This window comes from Dipodomys spectabilis, unplaced genomic scaffold (genome assembly GCF_019054845.1).
Source record: "Dipodomys spectabilis isolate Male_0828 unplaced genomic scaffold, ASM1905484v1 ptg000108l, whole genome shotgun sequence".
In the NCBI taxonomy this organism is placed as follows: Eukaryota; Metazoa; Chordata; class Mammalia; order Rodentia; family Heteromyidae; genus Dipodomys; species Dipodomys spectabilis.
In genome coordinates, this window is record NW_024870785.1 from 12,041,862 (window position 1) to 12,060,927 (window position 19,066).

At 36.5% G+C, this 19,066-nt stretch overlaps 1 protein-coding gene and 1 pseudogene across 1 annotated transcript in view; one reads left to right on the plus strand and one right to left on the minus strand.

Annotated features, from left to right (window-relative positions):
* The window catches only part of Wdr72 (WD repeat domain 72), a 175,115-nt gene that overhangs the window by 123,040 nt on the left and 33,009 nt on the right, over positions 1 to 19,066 (minus strand). The window contains exons 6-13 of the mRNA XM_042687832.1: positions 18,683 to 18,759; positions 17,358 to 17,477; positions 16,419 to 16,564; positions 15,947 to 16,043; positions 10,366 to 10,507; positions 9,614 to 9,859; positions 5,876 to 6,096; positions 1,628 to 1,823 (exon numbers count right to left, since the gene is read on the minus strand). Coding sequence (XP_042543766.1) covers positions 1,628 to 1,823; positions 5,876 to 6,096; positions 9,614 to 9,859; positions 10,366 to 10,507; positions 15,947 to 16,043; positions 16,419 to 16,564; positions 17,358 to 17,477; positions 18,683 to 18,759 — 1,245 coding nt within the window. The remainder of the gene's footprint in view (positions 1 to 1,627; positions 1,824 to 5,875; positions 6,097 to 9,613; positions 9,860 to 10,365; positions 10,508 to 15,946; positions 16,044 to 16,418; positions 16,565 to 17,357; positions 17,478 to 18,682; positions 18,760 to 19,066) is intronic.
* LOC122114399 lies at positions 2,138 to 4,226 on the plus strand (annotated as a pseudogene).

Below are 19,066 nucleotides of genomic sequence, written 5' to 3' on the forward strand. Positions count from 1 at the left end.
TTACATATTTGAGGGAAATAATAATAAAAATTAAGTGTAAAATGAAAATATAATCTCAAGAAATACTAGTTGGTTGGTTTCTCTCCTTTATTTCCTACATCAAGAATTTCATAAATAAAATGTTGCATTACCTAAAGGTATCCTGAAAGTATCATGAACACTTGATTGTGACCAGATACTTTATTCCATTATGTGAGAAATATATGTTCAGTGACAAAGTGTTCACAATTACACATGCAACTGTGCACACTTGTCATGTCTGTGATGCTTCAGACTTGGCCTTCATAAGCAGAAGACTTTACTGTATTCTATGATAATCACAGAGCTCACTGCCTATAGATAGTAGTTCATTTAATTTACAAGCTAGTGGATAGTAGCTTATTTACTCTTGCAGTGAGGATTATGACTCCCTTTTCACAGAGAAGAAAATTGTCCTGCAGAGAAATCATATAATTAGCCCAAAGTCATATATTTGTCTTCATGAGCAGGTCCTACAGGCAATCTTGGCTTTAATAGGCTTATTTTAATCCACTAAACTCAATGGCCACTCTCATAAGTAAACTGCCTAAGACTTTCTGAAACTCTCCTAATTTTGGATTTGTTGTGCAAAGAACCACGAGAGTTCACTAATTATGAGCTACAAAATCCTGCAAATCTACATACAGATCTGCAAGTCTCCATCAATGAGATGCTAATAATACTTCCCTTCCTAGAAAATGTGAGAAACACATGACATAACACATGAAAGACATCAAAACTCTAAAGCAAAACCAGCTGGCAAATGAAGGACAACACTATGCTGCCCCCTTGAAATGATGAGGGTATAAGTCATTGTCAGTAACACATGGTAGTCAAATGTAAAGAAAATAGTTATTATTTTGATGAGGCATAACTCCAAAATATACTGTTATGAACTATTTGTTATAACACTCAATGTAAAACCACTACTGATTAATCAATAAGAACCATGCAATCCTTTCAATGAAACACACTCCCAAGCTCACCTCCCTCTCTCCCATTCATTACTTGCCTCACCTTATTTGATAAATCCTCAGAATTTTCTGAAATACATTCCTCTCAATCTCTAATTTTACATATAGAGCAAATTAAGCAAAAACCATTACAATTCAAACTCTCCATTCTCTGTGGTACAATATGAAAAGTTTAATTGAGCCACTTAGTTTTCCGTTTCCCTGACTCAACTTTTTTTGAGTTTTCTAATTAATTATATTCCATTATTCCTGATGATCAATTAGCTCAAAATGTTGCTGAGATAGTGAGTATGCTGAAGACGGCAGAATTTAATGATAATTTGAGACCAGTAGGACACTAAATTTTTCTCTTGTTAATAATTAAAGTAGATAACTTATGTTTTTATTTATAGCTTCCAGAAATATCCGGTTCATTCCTTTGCACTGCCCTGTCAGCTAACCATCAGATGATCAGGATCTGACTTAAGCTTCTGTGCTTTATTTTCCATATATGCCCCAGAAGGCATAGATAAAGCCCATGCAAAGATTAAAGGAAATGAAGTCAACCCTATGTAATCTCTTGAGCTTTCTACCTGGCCAAATGCTTGTGCAGCATAAATATGCAAAGAATAAACAAGAGTAAAAATTCACTTTACCTGTTTCAATTTCCCAGATGTAGACAGAGTCATCTGCACATCCAACAATTAAAAAGTTTTCCACAGGGTGCCATCTGATTGTCCTCACAGGGAAAAGGTGTTTCCGGGCTTGAAGGAGGCAGCTTCTCCCCTCCAGGTGAAGGAGAGACACAGAGTGGTCACTGCACACACAGCAGATTATCTGATCATCTCTGAACTGGGAAAAGACAACAGGACAACAGGAAGGTCCAAGTAATCAGATGGTTTATGACTAAATAAATATTTCCCGACTAGTAATATGTCACTTTGGTTAAAGTCCGATTTATAAAAAGTAAAAAAAATAAGACCTTTCTACTTTTGGGGGGTTTTGTTATTTGTCTTTGACATTTCTACTTTCTATAGAAACTCTTCACATGGCCCTCTAAGGAGGGCCTTTAAATACATAGTAGAGTTAAACTCAACAACCTCTCAGGAAGGTCAAGAGATAGAAGTAGAAAGGAAAATTCTTGGCTAGATCTACTTGGGAGATAAATGAAGGACTTGATCATCACTCAGCAAATTCAGGCAGTGAGGCAGACATCGGAAATAATGTAGAATAAAATAAACCCCAGAACTAATTTGTTGCCACAAAAAGAAGCTATTTGTAGACACAAGCTTAGGCCCAAGGGTATCATAAGATGATAGTTTCCACTGAAAGCCTCAAAATGTGATTTGGTGCTGTTCCCAGAACTATACAGATTCTAATCCACACAGGAAATTCAGTGTAGACACAATCTAAAAGAGGTAAGCCTACAGTAGTTCAACTGAATGTACAGCCTCAAAGACACAAGAACCAAAAATAGGCTCTTAGGACAATGATCTTGAAATTTTAACTGGGAGAGAATGAGGGAAGGGGTGACATTGTTCAAAAAGAATGTATTCTTTATCTGACATTTAACTGTAACCCATCTGTACATTACCTTTACAATAAGAATAAATAAGTTTTTTAAAAAAGGTATTTTTTAAAAGTCAGCATGTGGTTTCCTTCACTACAGTTGAGGACCATGACTATCTAAGCTGGGTGTTGTTGACCTACCCATAATTTCAATTCCTGGATTTAAAGATGAGTGATCTTGAAATTCTCTCCGGGCCTTTATTTCCCACCTCTGGAGCTTTGGAAACATTTCTGCCCCCCAAGATTCGTTTTAAAAATACTACATAAATCCTGAGGAAAAATAATTACATGGGAAGCTAGACTTGTAGAGTAGATACAATGTCATATTTTTTTCTGACTTTCCTGCCTAACCCACAGCTTCTAAAATGTACAGCCCTTGTGGTCCACACATACATACCAAAGAGAGAGAAAGAGAAGAGAAAGAGGGAGAAAAAGAGAGAAAGGGAGGAGAGGGAGAGAGGGAGGGAGAAAGAGGGAGGCAGAGAGGGAGGCAGAGAGGGAGGCAGGGAGGGAGAGGGAGAAGAGGAAGAGAAGAGAAGGGAAGAGAAGGAGGAAGAGGGAGAAGGAGAGGGAGGGGGGGAGAGAGATAGGAGAGGAGGGAGGGAGGGAACAAATCTTATGACCAGGAATGGATCCCCACCAGGGACTGACACTAGGCCAATCAGATTCTGTTTTTCTAAGCATTTGAAAAATAAAAGGTGAAAGAATTCATAGGAAGAATAAAGAGAAGGGAGTAATCACAGAAAAGCATACTCTTCTGGGGTACAGGTCCCTCACTGGTGGATTTATAGTTCAAGTTCCACTGAGCCCTGTCTTGACTGCCTTAAAGGATTGCTGCTTTATTCTTTCGGTCAAGTACCTTTTGACGTGGGTTGAATGGGCGCTGAGCCTTAGAATCAAATCAAGAGAAAAAGGGATTAGGACTGGAACTGACTTGGACTTCTGCCCTGGAGCAGAAAGAAAAAAAAAATAAAAAGACTCAGGAATAAAAGATATTATCAAGATATTCCAAATCAGATGAAAACTATTTTAAACACTGACCTACCATTATGTCATTAAAAATCATTTGTATTGTTGAAATGCTGCTTTCCTTATATCTTACTACAAAAACACAGTATATATTTTCTTTAGTATATATTTTCATAAGCTTTATGGAAGATGAACCTAACTTGGCTTTCATGAGAAAATTATAACTAAACCTGTTTCATGTGGCTCACTCTAGATAGGTTGGTACTCATGAATTTGTTGAAGTTCAATATTTATTAAAGAAATAAGCACAGGGAGTGCAGTTATACCCATAGTGGTATATAGGCTAGGGCCGGCATGTCCTTGGGCTAGAGAGCAGGACACTTGGCTTTGGAGCTGTTATCTTTCCAGTGGTAGTGACGAAAGAGCAAATTTAAAATGGGTGAGGTTGAGAAAGAAGATTTTTGTTCAGAAGCGTGCCCAGTGCCACACTGTTGAAAAGCAAGTACTAGACTGGGCTTAATGGTCTGTTTGGTCCGAAGACGGGTCAAGCAACTAGATTCTCTTATGCAGATGCCAACAAGAAGGGACAAAGGCATCACCTGGGGAGATGACACACCCAAAAAGTACATCCCTGGAACAAAAATGATCTTCTCTGGCAATAAGAAGGGAAAAAGGGCAGATTTGATAGCTTATATTCAAAAAAGCTACAATGAGTAATAACTACTGCCTTATTTATTGTAAAACAAATGTCTCATGGCTTTTTAATATGTACCATAATTCAACTGATCTCTAACATCAGAATTTAGACCATAAATGGCTGACAGAATATTTTTGTACAATCCTGATTTAAGTAAACTGTCTTGTGCTTAAATAAATACGATCTTAAAAAATGCTGTCACTGTTTTCCCTTTCTGTGATATAAGTGGACTTAGTAAAGTTCAATTTTTCAGCAGGATACCATCTCCAAATCTGTCAGAGATTGGGTTTGGATTCAGATTTATATAGTTAATTTTGAGAGGATCTTTAAATACTGGAGAAATCCCTTCACTATCTCAGAACCAAGCAAGATTCACCTACTTCAATTTATGATCATTAACCTGTTAAAGGCAATGGTTGAAGATGAGGAAGCAATGTCTGTATTTTTGGTTTTGACTATGCCAATTTAATTAGATTTCCATGTCTTTGAAGTCTGTCTTTTACTTACTGAAAGGCATTTTAGTATGGCTTATGTAAAATTGTCCAATAAAGAATATTTAACACTTATTACATTTTATAGTTGATCTGTAAGTCAGATGCTTTTAAAAGTGACCAAGATAGATACAAAAGCAACTTTATTTTTTAATTCTTTACTAAGATAGCTTGTTATTTCAGGTTTGTCTTTAAGCCACTGTTCAGAAACACAAAATTGTGGAATTACTGTGCATATGTGATTGATAGTGCTGCTTTTTGCCAACTTCTTAGAGAAAAGGTTTCAAGTAGGGGAGATAATTTGCAAATTATGTGGCCATAAGAATTTAGGTAATTAAAAGTAAATTACATGAAAAAAAGAGAAAGAAGCACAGGTACAGGAGGAGAAAACTGGGGGAAAGTAAAGGAAGGGATATGTTGTCCAAAAAAAGAAACGTACTCATTACATGACTTATGAAATGGTAACCCCTCTGAACCCCACCTAATAATAACAAAACTATGTTCTAAAAGAAATCAGCAAATAAAAATCCACATAGGGAAAAACATAAATATCAATATTTTTTAAAAAGAAAATTATTGAAGAAAAACTAAATTTATGCCTTCCAACCATTGTTTAACTGTAATTTTGTATTATTACTTTTATTTATTTTTTTAAAGATGTATTTGTTTATTCATTTTGTTGTAGTACCTTCTTTTTTTGGGGGGGGTCCGGTCATGGGGCCTGAACTCTGGGCCTGGGCGCTGTCCCTCAGCTCTTCAGCTCAAAGCTAGCGCTCTACCACTTGAGCCACAGTGCCACTTCTGGCTTTTTTCTTTTTGCTTATGTGGTGCTGAGGAATCGAACCCAGGGCCTCATGCATGCAATGCAAGCACTCTACTACTGAGCCACCTTCCCAGCCCTAGTTTTATTTTTTAACTCTCATATTAGAGCTAGAGAGGAAAAAAGGGTAGGTACTCAAAGAAATAATTAAGTGGCTTTGGGGAAGCGAGAATTGGTTACATATTTGCTTTGCAATAAAATTGTGTAACATAATAAATTAAAATGTATATAAAATGATTAGAAAGGAAAAAATCCCATTATATATGGATATATAGAAAAAATTTTCCCACAAGTATATGCACTATTTTCCCTGGATGTTCTTTTAATATTTTGTCATGTTTTAATTATTTTAACTTACTCTGAAGTTTTCTGGTGACATTGAAAGACTTGTTACTGGACCAGCTTCCAAAGAGAATGTATGCAATATTTCTTCAGTAAAGATATCCCACAATATGACACATGAACCTTGGTCCCCAGACACCATCCAACTTTGGTCTAATTTTGAAGAGACACTATGTAGGTAAAGCAATGAAGTAACACTTTGGTGATGCCCTTTAAGAACTTTATTAGAGAGAGAGTCTGAAAAAATAATCAAACAAAATAGCACGAAGTTATTTTAGTTCAAGAACTAATTATATTTTCTGATTTTTCATTTGAACACATGGCCTGTGCTTACTAGGCAGGGGCTCTACTGTTGAGGTATGCCTCCAGCCCTTACATGCACTGGTTATTTGTGAAGTTGCTGTTAAGGATTGTATTTAGACCATTATCCTCCCATTTTTTTGTATCCAATTGGAACCAGGATGCCAAGTGCATGCTACCACACATAGCTTCTTCTGCTGAGACTGTCTTTCAGACTTTGCTATTCAAGTTTGCCTGGAATTGTGTTCCTCCTGTTCTTAGCCTCCATATAGCTAGGATGACAGGTATGTACAAACACAATAGCTATTGGTTAAAGGGGGGTAGGGGTGGAAAAGACATTGTTTTGCAACAGTAGCCCTTATTTCATAATCCTCCAGATCTCAGCCTCCCAAGTAGCTAGGATTACAAGTGTGAACCACAGTACCTGGCTTTCTTTCATCAGTTTTTAGTATTAGCAAACACTTGGACAAGAAAATGAGTAAACAACCCTCAGGCTATCTGAACAGGCAAAGACCTCATCAGAAGTTATATCTTGCTTCTGATAAAGCACTTAAGTCAGTTGTGTAAGTCTACTAATTCTCTAAGATGTAAGTTAGCAACTCATGTGTCACAAAAACAACAAACACTATTCTAAAAAGAGTAGCTAATTCATTTCCTTTTCCTCTACCAAATAGCCTAAGATTATTTCTATCATTCTTTAATACAACCAATCAAGTATAAAACCTAAGAAAAGTTTCAAGGAATATGTGTCCATGAAAGTCATGAGCGAGTACCTAGCTGTACGTGCTTGTTTTACAGATAATGTATCAGAGGCTCAGGTAACTCACTTCATTTCAAGTGTCAAAAATCAGCCTTAAAACTTAAGAGCATAACTTTGCTGTGAAACAAATCTGCCTTTTTTTTTCTGGGTCAATCACTGACTAGATGCTTTTATCATGGACAAACAGCCTTTCCCCTGTTAACCACAAATGCTGCATTGAAAGATCAGGACAATTGTCATCTTTCTTTCAAGGAGGCTGTCCAGTGGAATAAATCATTTCTCAGCCTCTGATCTGGCACTTACTCGATGCATAGGCATTTCAAACTATATCTATACTAAAAAACAGGATTACTGATAAGTTATTTCTCTTCCCACTAACCACTTCTGCCTTCAACATTAACCTCCTTGAAACTGGAGAAGATCATAATGAATACCATAAATTCTTTATTTCTGTTACTTCTAGTCCATCAAGTACATCGTTGCTTTCTATTTCCCAGGAACTCATAATGAGCATTAATCCAGATGCTAAAATCAGAGGCATGTTTCTGCTTGCTTTTTGGGTAATAGGGTACATCACCTAAACTTAAATAAATGCTTGGTTTTCTTTATTTCACTTTTAAAGCAACCATTTAGCTATATACTGGTACATTACCTCTCTTCAGCTCATTGCCATTTAGTCCTCTACTTCAATCACTGAATCATGAGCAGTGATAGTATTCACTAAGTAGCGAAAGTAAGCTTAAAGAAATAGTGGACACTTTAGTAGGAAAAGGGGTGTCTGTGTCTGTGTGTGTACACGTGTGTGTGTGTACATGTGTGTACTACGATCCTCAGATCTCAGCCTCCTGAGTATATAGGACTATAGGCATGAGCCACCACCATCAGCTTGGTTTTTGTGTTTTTTAAAATAGAGATTTAGTCTCTACTCTTAAAGACTTCACATTTTAAAAGGACTTATTAGTTGAAAAATGACATACATTTTTCTATCTACCTTAAAATCTCCATTTTTCCTGGATGTCTTATATAAGAAGACTTGCTGCAAAATGCAATTTATATCATAGATATTTGTTGTTGTAATGGTCAAAGACATAGAACATATATACATTTCATAAACAAAAATTAAACTATGAGAATATATTTTACTCCTGGTTTGCAAAATTTAAAAAGTTTAGTAGCACAAAATTTAGCAAAAATTAAAAAATTTAGTAGCAAAAATTTAGCAAATTTGGGGAAACTTCATAGGCAACTTTTTGGATATGTATGTATACCAAAGTAAATTCTTTATAGAATGTTTTAGGTATATTTCTAAAATTAAAAATATAAATAACTGCTGGGGTGCCGGTGACTCACACCTAAATTCCTAGCTATTCAGGAGGCTGAGATCTGAGGATCATGGTTCAAAGCCATCCCAGGCAGGAAAGCCTATAAGACTCTTATCTCCACCAGAAAACCAGAAGTTGTGCTGTGGCTCAAGTGGTAGAATGGTAGTCCCTTGAGCTGAAGAGCTCAGGAACAGCACCCAGGCCTAGAGCTCAAGCCCTATGACCACCATCACCACCAACACCAACTATATATATATATATATATATATATATTGATATATATATATTGATATATATATATTGATATATATATATTGATATATATATATACATGCACACACATATGAATAACTGTTAATCCAGTAGTTCTACTCATGGGGAGTAATCCTACAGGTATGTCTACATATATGTAAAAAGGTAAATTCTATACTACCCATAGTAGCTAAGGAGTAGAAAATCTAAACACTAATTAATGGAAATTTTAAAAAATTAAAATTTGATTATTGGCAGTCATTTATAACAAGCTCAGAACATCTTATTAAGATGTTTTTATGGCCAGGCACTGGTTGCTCATACATATAATCCTAGCTACTTATAAGGTTAAGATCTGAAGATCATAGTTAGAAGCCAACCCATACAGGAAAGGCCAGGAGACTCTTATCTCCATTAAACTGCTAAAAATAAAAATATAAAAGCCAAAAGTGGAGCTGTGGCTCAAGTGGTAGAGTGCTAGCCTTGAGCAAAAGAAGCTTGGGACATTCAAGCCCAAGTCCTAGCACAAAAAATAAAAGAAAAAGAAAGAAAATGATGTATTTAGAATACATTTCTATTTATGTAAGTGAATTAAAGAATATATACTGCTATGCCAGTGTGCTTGTACAAATATACATAAAATTTCAAAAAGAATATAAAAACTATCACTGCCTTTGTTGAAAGGAGCTGGAAGATTAAATAAGGAAAGAAACTTCCCATTGAGCCAGGCACAGGTGGTTCATACCTAATTCTAGCTACTCAGGAAGCTGAGATCTGAGGATCATGGTTTGAAGCCTGCCTAGGTAGGAAACTATGGGAGACTCTTATCTCCAATTAATCACCAAAAAGCCAGGAGTAGACTTGTGGCTGAAGTGGTAGAGTTCCAGCCTTGAGTGAAAAAGCTCAATTAGCACGTGAGGCTCTGAGTTCAAGCTTCAATATCGAAACATGAAAAGAAAGAGGAAAAAGTTAAGGGGTCTATTTCATTTTAGTATTAAAATATGCACACTTTTTTTCAGCAAATACTAATAGATTCCTTTTAGGCCTCTTCTTTAAATAAAGCACAGTGAAATTGAAGCTTCATTAATTATGTAAATAGGGTCAAATAAAGTTCAATCACCTTTTAGTAAAGAACAGCCTTCTAGAAGTCCTGACTTGGCAGCATTCAAAGCCTGGGTGATGAAAATTGTCCCGTTTTCACAGCCACATATCAGCTTATCAAGACTTGGAACGTACTCTGATGATGTGACTACCATACTACCTGCCTCATCTTTAAAGCCAGAGAAATGGTCCATGATACTTTGAGATACCATTTGATGCTTATCAAAATTATCTTGAAGGGTCCAGGTGGTAGTTATTGGTATCTCTAAAGGAAAACACACAAGAAAGAAAAATATAAATCATATTAGGTAGAGAAAATATTATCAAGACATAACGCTTTAAAACTAGGAATATAGTGGTTCAGCTCAACCACATTCATATTGCCAACATATATCCTTTGTTTTAATCAACTGATGTTAATTTGAATTACGATAGCTGTACTAATATATCTGATCTCTAAGACTCATTTTTATTTCTGCTTTTATGGGGGCATATAATACTTAGAAGGTTATGAGAAAACTTTTTTTTTATTTTAACCCCATGTAACTGAACACAGAAAATTCTTGAATTACAAATTACCAGAGGGAAGGACTGGGAGAGTGTCAGGGGACAAAAGACACTATATGAAAGGAAATGTACTCATTACCTGCATGTAATTGTAATCTCTCTCTACATCACCTTTATAATACCAATGAAGAAAATTAATTTGAAAAAAAGACTTAAAAAAAACAAATTGTTTCTCATTAGGCATATGATTAGAAATTATCCTACCTCTGGGAGAGCCATCAAACTTGGATACAGGGACATCTGGAATGTGCCACAGAGTAATTCTTCCTGAGACTTCTCCAGAAAAAAGTACCTTATAGAAAGGCTCTTTTCTTTCATTCATGTAACCCATAACAAAGGGGAGGCTCTGTACCAAAACAAAAAGTGGGACTTTTATAGAGGCAACATTCTAACTGTAAAAAGTCACTGTTTTTAAATGGAGGATCAAGACTTCATAGATGAACTAAAATTTGTAGTAGTAGCAGTAGTTGTGTGAAGTTGTACTCGGTATATGAGTACAATGAATCTTGATCAATGTCATCCCTTCCATCATTCTTCCCCACCCATCCCTTCAAGTTACATGGTTCCATTTTCATATATTGAACGAAATCTTTTTTTTTTTTGTCAGTCATGGGGGCTGAACTCTGGGACTGGGTGCTGTCCCTCAGCATTTCAGCTCAAGGCTAGTGCCCTGCCACTTGAGTCACAGTGCATTTCTGGCTTTTTTCGGCTTGTGTGGTACTGAGGAATCGAACCAAGGGCCTCATGCATGCAAGGCAAGCACTCTACTATTGAGCCAACTTCTCAGCCCTTGAACTAAATCTTAGTGATTTATTTTCCCCCACTTCCAAAATTTTCAAGTAAATTGCAAAAAGATGGTCTTCATAAAACAAACAGCAAAATTATAAACTAGATTTCAGGAGTTGATAAGAATATCTGATCACTACCAACATTTCTGAATATGGATTATACACACTGAGGATTTACATGTAATTACTGATAGAAGCTTTATACATATTCAGCTAAGTAATCTTCAGAATAGTTCTATGAACTTAGTGTTATCATCGTCTTCATTTTGAAGATGAGGAAACAGTATGAAAGGATGATGGAGACAGCAATGGGCTTCAAGTCTAGTAATTCTGACTCAGGAGCCCATGTCTTTATTTTAGGACTGCCACTAAGGAGCTCTAATCTCTCCACAGCCCTTTCAGATCTAAATTAGAATAGCAACAGTCAATGTTTATATGGTAATAACAAATAGGCTATTTGTTGACCATTTTTACATGTGTAACTTTCAATGTCTCAAGTGTTCACAAAGAAAAGTGTCTCCCTAATTTATATTTAATATGCATTACCTATACATAAAATGCACTATATGTATTATACAGCATGTGCATTATGCACATGTGTTATAAACAAATTATACACACTTGTATATATGCATATACACATCTATACACATACACACACACACACACACACACACACATATAAGCTAGCTCTGCTGAGAAGTTTATGAACATTAGGCATTGTACTCTCCAACCAAAGAACATGTCTAGAGTCCTCCCATTCACAGTGCAGTGCAGCTGTCCTTTGGGCAGACCCAGGAATAAAAATTAAGTGATGGGGCTGGGAATGTGGCTTAGCGGTAGAGTGCTTGCTTATCATGCATGAAGCCCTGAGTTCGATTCCTTAGTACCACATTATTGGAAAAAGCCAGAAGTGGTGCTGTGGCTCAAGTGGTAGAGTGTTAGCCTTGAACACAGAGAGGCTCAAGGACAGTGCCCACACCCCAAGACTACCAAAAAAAAAAAATTAAGTGATTTAAAAAAGAAAACCAAACATTTTGTGATGTACAAATAAAGGGCATCTTGAAAAGAAAGCCAATTATTAGTGCCAGAATTAAAGAAGTTGAGAAGAGCTACCATTTCTGGACATGATTTTAGGTCTGGAGAATACTGAGGACCAGAACCATGCTACATGAAATCCCAACTACAAAGTTAGGAACTAAATACTGTTATTGACACTATTATGGAACTGAGGCACAGAAAAAAATGTGAAAACAACAAACCAAATCCATGATGTACAAACTTACAAGCCATCATGTTGGAAATGAACTTTACAACTGGGGGGAAGGGGGAGAGCAGTCAGGGAGAGGGAAAACAGGAGAAAAACCTGAGAAGGGGGTAACAATGTTCAACAATAATTGTACTTATATAACTATAACCCCTCTGTACATCACCTTAATAATAAATTTTTTAAATAATAAATTTAGGGGCTGGGAAGGTGGCTCAGTGGTAGAGCACTTGCCTTGCATGCCTGAGGCCCTGGGTTCGATTCCTCAGCACCACATAAGCAAAAAGAAAAAAGCTGGAAGTGGCGCTGTGGCTCAAGTGGTAGAGCACTAGCCTTGAGCTAAAGAGCTGAGGGATAGCGCCCAGGCCCAGAGTTCAGGCCCCACGACCGGACCCCCCAAAAAATAGTAATAATAAATTTAAAAAAGAAATAAAAATAAAAAGCGACAAGCCAAGTCCAAGATATGCAAACTTAAATCCAAAAGAAAGAGTAACACAAACAGTTCCAAGGAAGTCAGGATGAGGATGAGTGTGTGCATGTGGTATCCAGAGTGGTTTTGAGGTCTGACTAATCATACAGCTATGATTTTTTTTAAAGAAATGATGTCTTTAAATGTTCATTGAATTGACTAGAATTATCCCAACTCTTCATTGTTTTGATTTGGATTTGATGAGGCTGCAGTTGGTGCAGCACATCATCCCTAACTATTGCTCTGTTTGTACAGACAAGATTCCCCATTGCTGCCATGCCCAACACGCTCACAATCCATCCATGCCACCATGCATCTTTGGGCATACCCTACCCTCAACTCCTTCCTTCTTGCCAATACTTTCCCCTCTAGTTCTGTTTCTTATCTAGTTCTACCTTTCACAGCCCCTTACCATATGAGTTCTGATTTTTCATTTCAGTAATCATAGAAGACATCGTTCCTCTCAGAGTCAATAGTCATTAAGACTGCAGTTGGTAGGTGGGCACTAGTGGCTCCCACCTGTAATCCTAACTACTCAGGAGGCTGAAATCTGACGATAATGGTTTGAAGCCAGGCCAAGCAGGAAAGTCTGAGACTCTTATCTCCAATTTATTAACCCCCAAAAGCTGGAAGTGGAGGCATGGCTGAGGTATTAGAGCACTAGTCTTAAGCAAAAAAAGCTCAGGGACAGTGCCCAGGCCCTGTGTTCAAGCTCCAGGACTGGCGCATGAGCACATGTACACAGTCAGAGACAGAGACACAGAGACACACACAGAGACACACACACACACACACATACATGACTGTAGTGGGAAGTCAGCTGGATTCCATTCCACGTTTTACCACCTAGTAGCTCTATTAAAAGAGCAAGTTTCTTAATTTAAGCAATTGACCTAGTCTGTTTCACTTTTTCAAACTGTGAAAAGGAGCTCATAAAAGCATTTCCTGTAAGGGGAAGTGTTTATTGTGAGAATTAATGAGTGGAGAAAGACAAGGTTCTTAGAATGATGTCTAGCATTTAGTACCTACTCAATAACTAGTAACAATTTATTATTTTTTCTCTCTGAACAACTGATAAACTTACTCTGAAAGATTTCTTATCTAAGATTCACTGCCTTTGTTTAACACCTAGGAATTAACCTCTGAACAGCAGGTCCAAACTGGCATCTTGTTGGCAGCTGAAGTCAATGAGGCTGTTTATGTTTGACAGTAAGGATTCAACAGAGGTTATCTACCATCTTCATCCTCATCTTCATCATCTCTATTAGTTCATATTATCAAATTCCTTATCTACTCTTCTCAGGCTCTTTCTACTATAGCTGCCATCACCATGGTACACAAGGCTTATTCTCTTGTCGGCTGAGACACTGAGCCCAGGTCCTTAATTCAACAAGCCAGAACCCATGTTATAGGTCTAAGTAATTACTATGTACAAACTAAAGCCTGGAATATCTTCACAAAGCCCCTGGAAGGAAGAAGTCCCCATTCTTGCTACTACAACTCCATCAGCAGATAGGTTCACGTATGTTAGAATGCTAACACTCAAAACATGTTCCTGTCAAACCTGAAGATTTTAATTTTATGGTATCATCTAGTCCAGATTATGTGTTTATAGAGCACCTTTTCCTAGAGTTACTGCATCTATCAAACTTATCTTCTCTATCATATCACAGTGTCTTTCTCATTTCATCTGTAAGAGAGATTCTAAAGTATTATATTTAGTGAATACTGAACAAGGAGAAGGTCTGACTTGATTCACTGCATAGAGGGCAAGCAAGAGTTTAAGGGTAGAGAGCTCAACTTCTTTCAATTACACACTTTTGTATTTTAGGGCATTGGCTTCTATCTGCTCCCTACCTTTAAGATACAGAATTAATTGCAGTTGTCTAAACAAGAATTATTAGTTAGAAGATTCACAAATGTATGTCTTTACATTGAGAAACAAAGCAATATAGCATCCTGATTTTTTTAAGTTGCCATGCCTATCATTGACATTTGTAGTAGAGTACAAGTTCCTAAAGGGCACAACTTCCATTTGGCTTCTAGGAAAACAATATCTAGTTAAAAAAAAAAAAAAAGTCAGCCAATCAATCAATCAAATCACTCTGGAACTAAAAAGTAGGGAACAATAGTAGATCCTTTAAAATAACTAAAAATGTCTTTTTCATTTCTACCCACAAATAATTTTAGAAACAGCCCTGGATGCATGTCATTATTCTAAAGTTTGCCCCCAGTGGCACCTACAGTTTTAACTTTTGGCTGACAGAAATCTTATTAAGGTTTACAACAAAACTCTTCATGGATATGTTAAAGGGACCATCACCAAGGTGTAAGATTCCTAATCACTCTGCTGCCTAGTCAAGCAAATCATCATTCTGTTAAAAAAAAAAAAGTAACATGAATTTATGGTTGACAAATCAGTAATTCAAAACTCTTCCTCACTCCATGAAATATGTTTTTGATGATTAACTGGTAACAGTCTAGAAGTTTAAAAAAAATCACTTTGTATGACAACACTGAAATAAACTGCTTAGATTTCAGACTTTATAGAGTGTCAAAGCTATTAATTCAGCAAAGTAACACACTCACAATTATATTTTCAATTCTCAGCCAAAAATCGTAATTATATTTATTCTAATAAGAAAATTACTCATAAGAATAGCTATGTACATGTGACAGTAATCTTGATATATGGTTAAATTAAAAATCAGTATAAAAATCATTTCATAAAGTTTTAAAATTGGAGTAGATAAATTGAGATGTTAACCATGTTCTGCCAAACCACCTATGAGAGAGAGCACATTTTTTTTCAAGTGTGGAGTTTGAGGGAGGGGTTTGTGTGTGAGAGGGACAAAAAATATGACAAAATGTTAATAATTGGTGGATCTAGCTAAAACATATAGTAATCACTATATAATCCTCACAACATTTCTAAATTTTAAAAATCCAACTACAATAAGTAACTGCAGTAAGTAAACAAATGAATTTTAAAATTCACAGCAACTATTTGTAGTTGCTGGTGAAATTTGAATTTTACCTTTCTTTTCTTCAACATTTATAACTCTCCTTACTGTAAGTAGCAATTATTTTGTTAACCAAACATCACCAACAGTTTTAAAGGCAGAATTTTCTCTTCACCCCATTAACAAGCTTGATTTTCTCACTAGCAACTTGATGCAATTTAATTTTTTTTCAAGAGTGTTACAAAGCCACACTTATCTAAGAAACAGCTCTGAGGCGGCCACCCATTTTCTGCTTTACCTTGTTCTCTCCTACAGAAGTGGAACACAGTAAATGAGGATAAATTGTCTCTTTAAGCGCCTTTCCATCAGCAGGGTATATGCTTTTTGAAAGCCTACTGCATTAGAAAAATAAAAAAGCCAAGTTTAGAAGTTTGGAGTTTCCCTCCTCCCTCTTTCCACTTTCAAAAGCCGAATGGTACCATTCAAGTTTCTAAATTCTGGTTAGAAATTGTTGGGTTAATAATTACAAGTGACTTTTTGAAAACCCAGCACCAGCTGTACAAGTTATACATGGTTAATCTCATTCCTCCGTCCCCTGCTGCTCCACACAAAAGCTGAAGCCCACCAAGCCCAGACTAAATCTTCTAGTGCCAAAGTTGTTTTGTTCTGGTTTTTGATCATGGGCAGCATGCAGGGATTTTTCCATAATAAACCTCCCAAAGTTCATTTTCTACCTGAGTATTTTGTATGCTGCTCCCATCTGAGCCCACCTGTTCAGCAGCTGATAGATGTAACTGTGACCATCCTCCATCCAGATGAGGACCCTGTGAGCCGCGAGCACCTCTCCACCAGCAAAAAACTGTCCATTTCCACCCACTTCCGTCCACAGGAGGGAAAAGTCACAATAATCATAGACCTAGAACACAGCATTGATGCTCATTAACAAATCTTTACAATATAATCCTCCAGTGAGATGAAAATAGAATGCAGGCTGATCAAGATTATTTAGGTAAGAGTAACAATGTGGAAATAATCTAACTTGGTGGTCTCATTGTCAGACTGTGCTTATTAAATGTAAAAACTCAAAATCCCAAATTGTTAGCTATTTTTCTTTTTTTAATTTTATTTTCCTCATGTGTAGTCCAAGTTTGCCATTTGAAAATTTGTTATGCATATAAAATACTTGTATAGCAGAAGTCCTTTCTTAGAACATATACTTTAAATCTTTGTTAATAAATGTACTATCACCATACTTTTGCTGAGTCATTTATATGGAAAATTTAAGGAAAAGAAAGTGCCATCCTGTGACAGCAAGTTAGCTCTTAGTTTATTCTTGGAGACATCAGTGAATATATTTACTGGAAAGAATGTATTCCAAAGAAACACTGTACAGATACAAAATTGAAAAAAGACAAAAACATCTAAAAATAAAGGTCAATGTATTTTAGTCAAAAGTATTCATTTTCTGATACTACAGTACAGGTAGTTTTTGAAAATACTTTGAGAGACAAATGCTATTACTTTTGATGGCTTGTTACTGATAAAATTAGAATATACTAATGCATATGTGAAATCTCTTGGGGAGCAAAATGGCTATATATGCGAAGTTGGACACTGGTTAATCAGGCATAAAACACAAGTCATTCTATGTTTTAATGATATTATCATAAACAGCTTCATAAATTAAATTTACTGTTATTTTAGAATACCTTCCAACACTTAGAAAACACCACCAACAGAAGTCTCTCTGTGTATGTGCAAAATCGTATGCTCTGGCAGTTCAAGGATTCCAGAAACTTGGATTCTTTTTCATAGACATCTTGCTTCTCCTGCAGAAAGAAAGAAAACACATTAGTACTAATTCCAGGAAGTTTACTAGAACCACCAGATTACCTGTTCTATATGCCTGCTGTAGATCACATCATTATAAAATGCAAAGTACCCCAGTTTCTTTGGAGTGTTTTGAACTAACATGCTACTTTGAAGCAGCAGCTCTGAGTAGGAAATCCTAGTAGATTCAAGGACTTATTTATATATAATCATTCTGGGGAAGGGTAATGCAGAAATGTTGAAGATATAATCATTATGTTACAGACATGGAAAAAAGGTCAAACAAAATATGTAAAATATTTATAAACCTGGAGTGTCTTAATGATAATTTTTTAAAAGAAGAAACACAAGAGAAGACAGCACAGATACAAATAATAATATGATCTCAGTAAGTTTCTAATGATGTTGGGTGGAGTATTTCTTGAACTCAATATCTGGGTTCCTCATCAAAGAGCTCATCTGGCCACCAATGGCTCATGCCTGGAATCCTAGCTACTCAGGAGGCTGAGATCTGAGGATAGTGGTTCAAAGCCAGCCTGGGCAAAAAAGTCCATGAGACTCTTATCTCCAGTTAACCACCAGAAAACTGGAAGTGGTGCTGTGGTTCATGTGGTAGAGCACTAGCCTTGAGCTGAAGAGCTGAGGGACAGTGCCCAGGCCCAGAGTTCAAGACCCATAACCGACCAAAAAAAAGAGCTCTATCAAGAACCACTTGGAATAGCCTGAATAATTCTGTAACCAACACAAATACTGCATTTGAGCTCTTGTCCATTCCTTTGATTTGTAGCCTAATGCCAAGAAGTGTGTGAGTATGTGAATATACTGTATGCTCGGGGCCTGTGATTTTACCCCCATGGTTATCTTCCTGAAATCACTTATATACCCCTAGAAAAGAGAGGGTCTTCTCTTACTAGAACACAGACATTCTGCTATAAATTTGTAAAATAAAAAATGTACTGTGTTTGTGTGCGTAGATAAAATCATTTGTATATGTGTGGAGAAAAGGTTGGAAGGACACAATCCAACTCCACATCCTCCCTCATTCTCTGGGAAGAGTGAGGGGAAAATAGATAGAGGTATTTATATACTTCCACATCATTTGAACTTTTAAACATGAACATGATTATATGTTCATAATCTTATCATTTAAAACATTTCAATAAATATTCTTGAAATGGGAAAAAACAGTTTCCAGCCAACCAACCTGAATGCTGTTGATAGATGAGGAGAGATCCCAAACCTTGAGTTCACCTGTTACTGACACTACAAGGAGAGAATCTTCTGTAAAAACAACAGAGATCACACATGAGGTAACTATTGCCATAACTTGCTAGTGTAAACTGTTTCATTTGAGGATGATGCAGGTCTGCATAATACACAACTTTGGATTTTTTTGTCTTTGCTTTCTTCTTGGCAAGTATAAGCACTCTACCATTTGGTGTCACCTTCTCTAGTCCTTTTGTTCTTTGCTTTTCAATTATGGTTAGCTCTTTTGCCCAGGCAGATCTTGGACCTTCATTCTCCTACTTCCACATCCCAAGGTAGTCCCAACCAGAACTATATACAACTACATTGGGCTTGTTTTTAA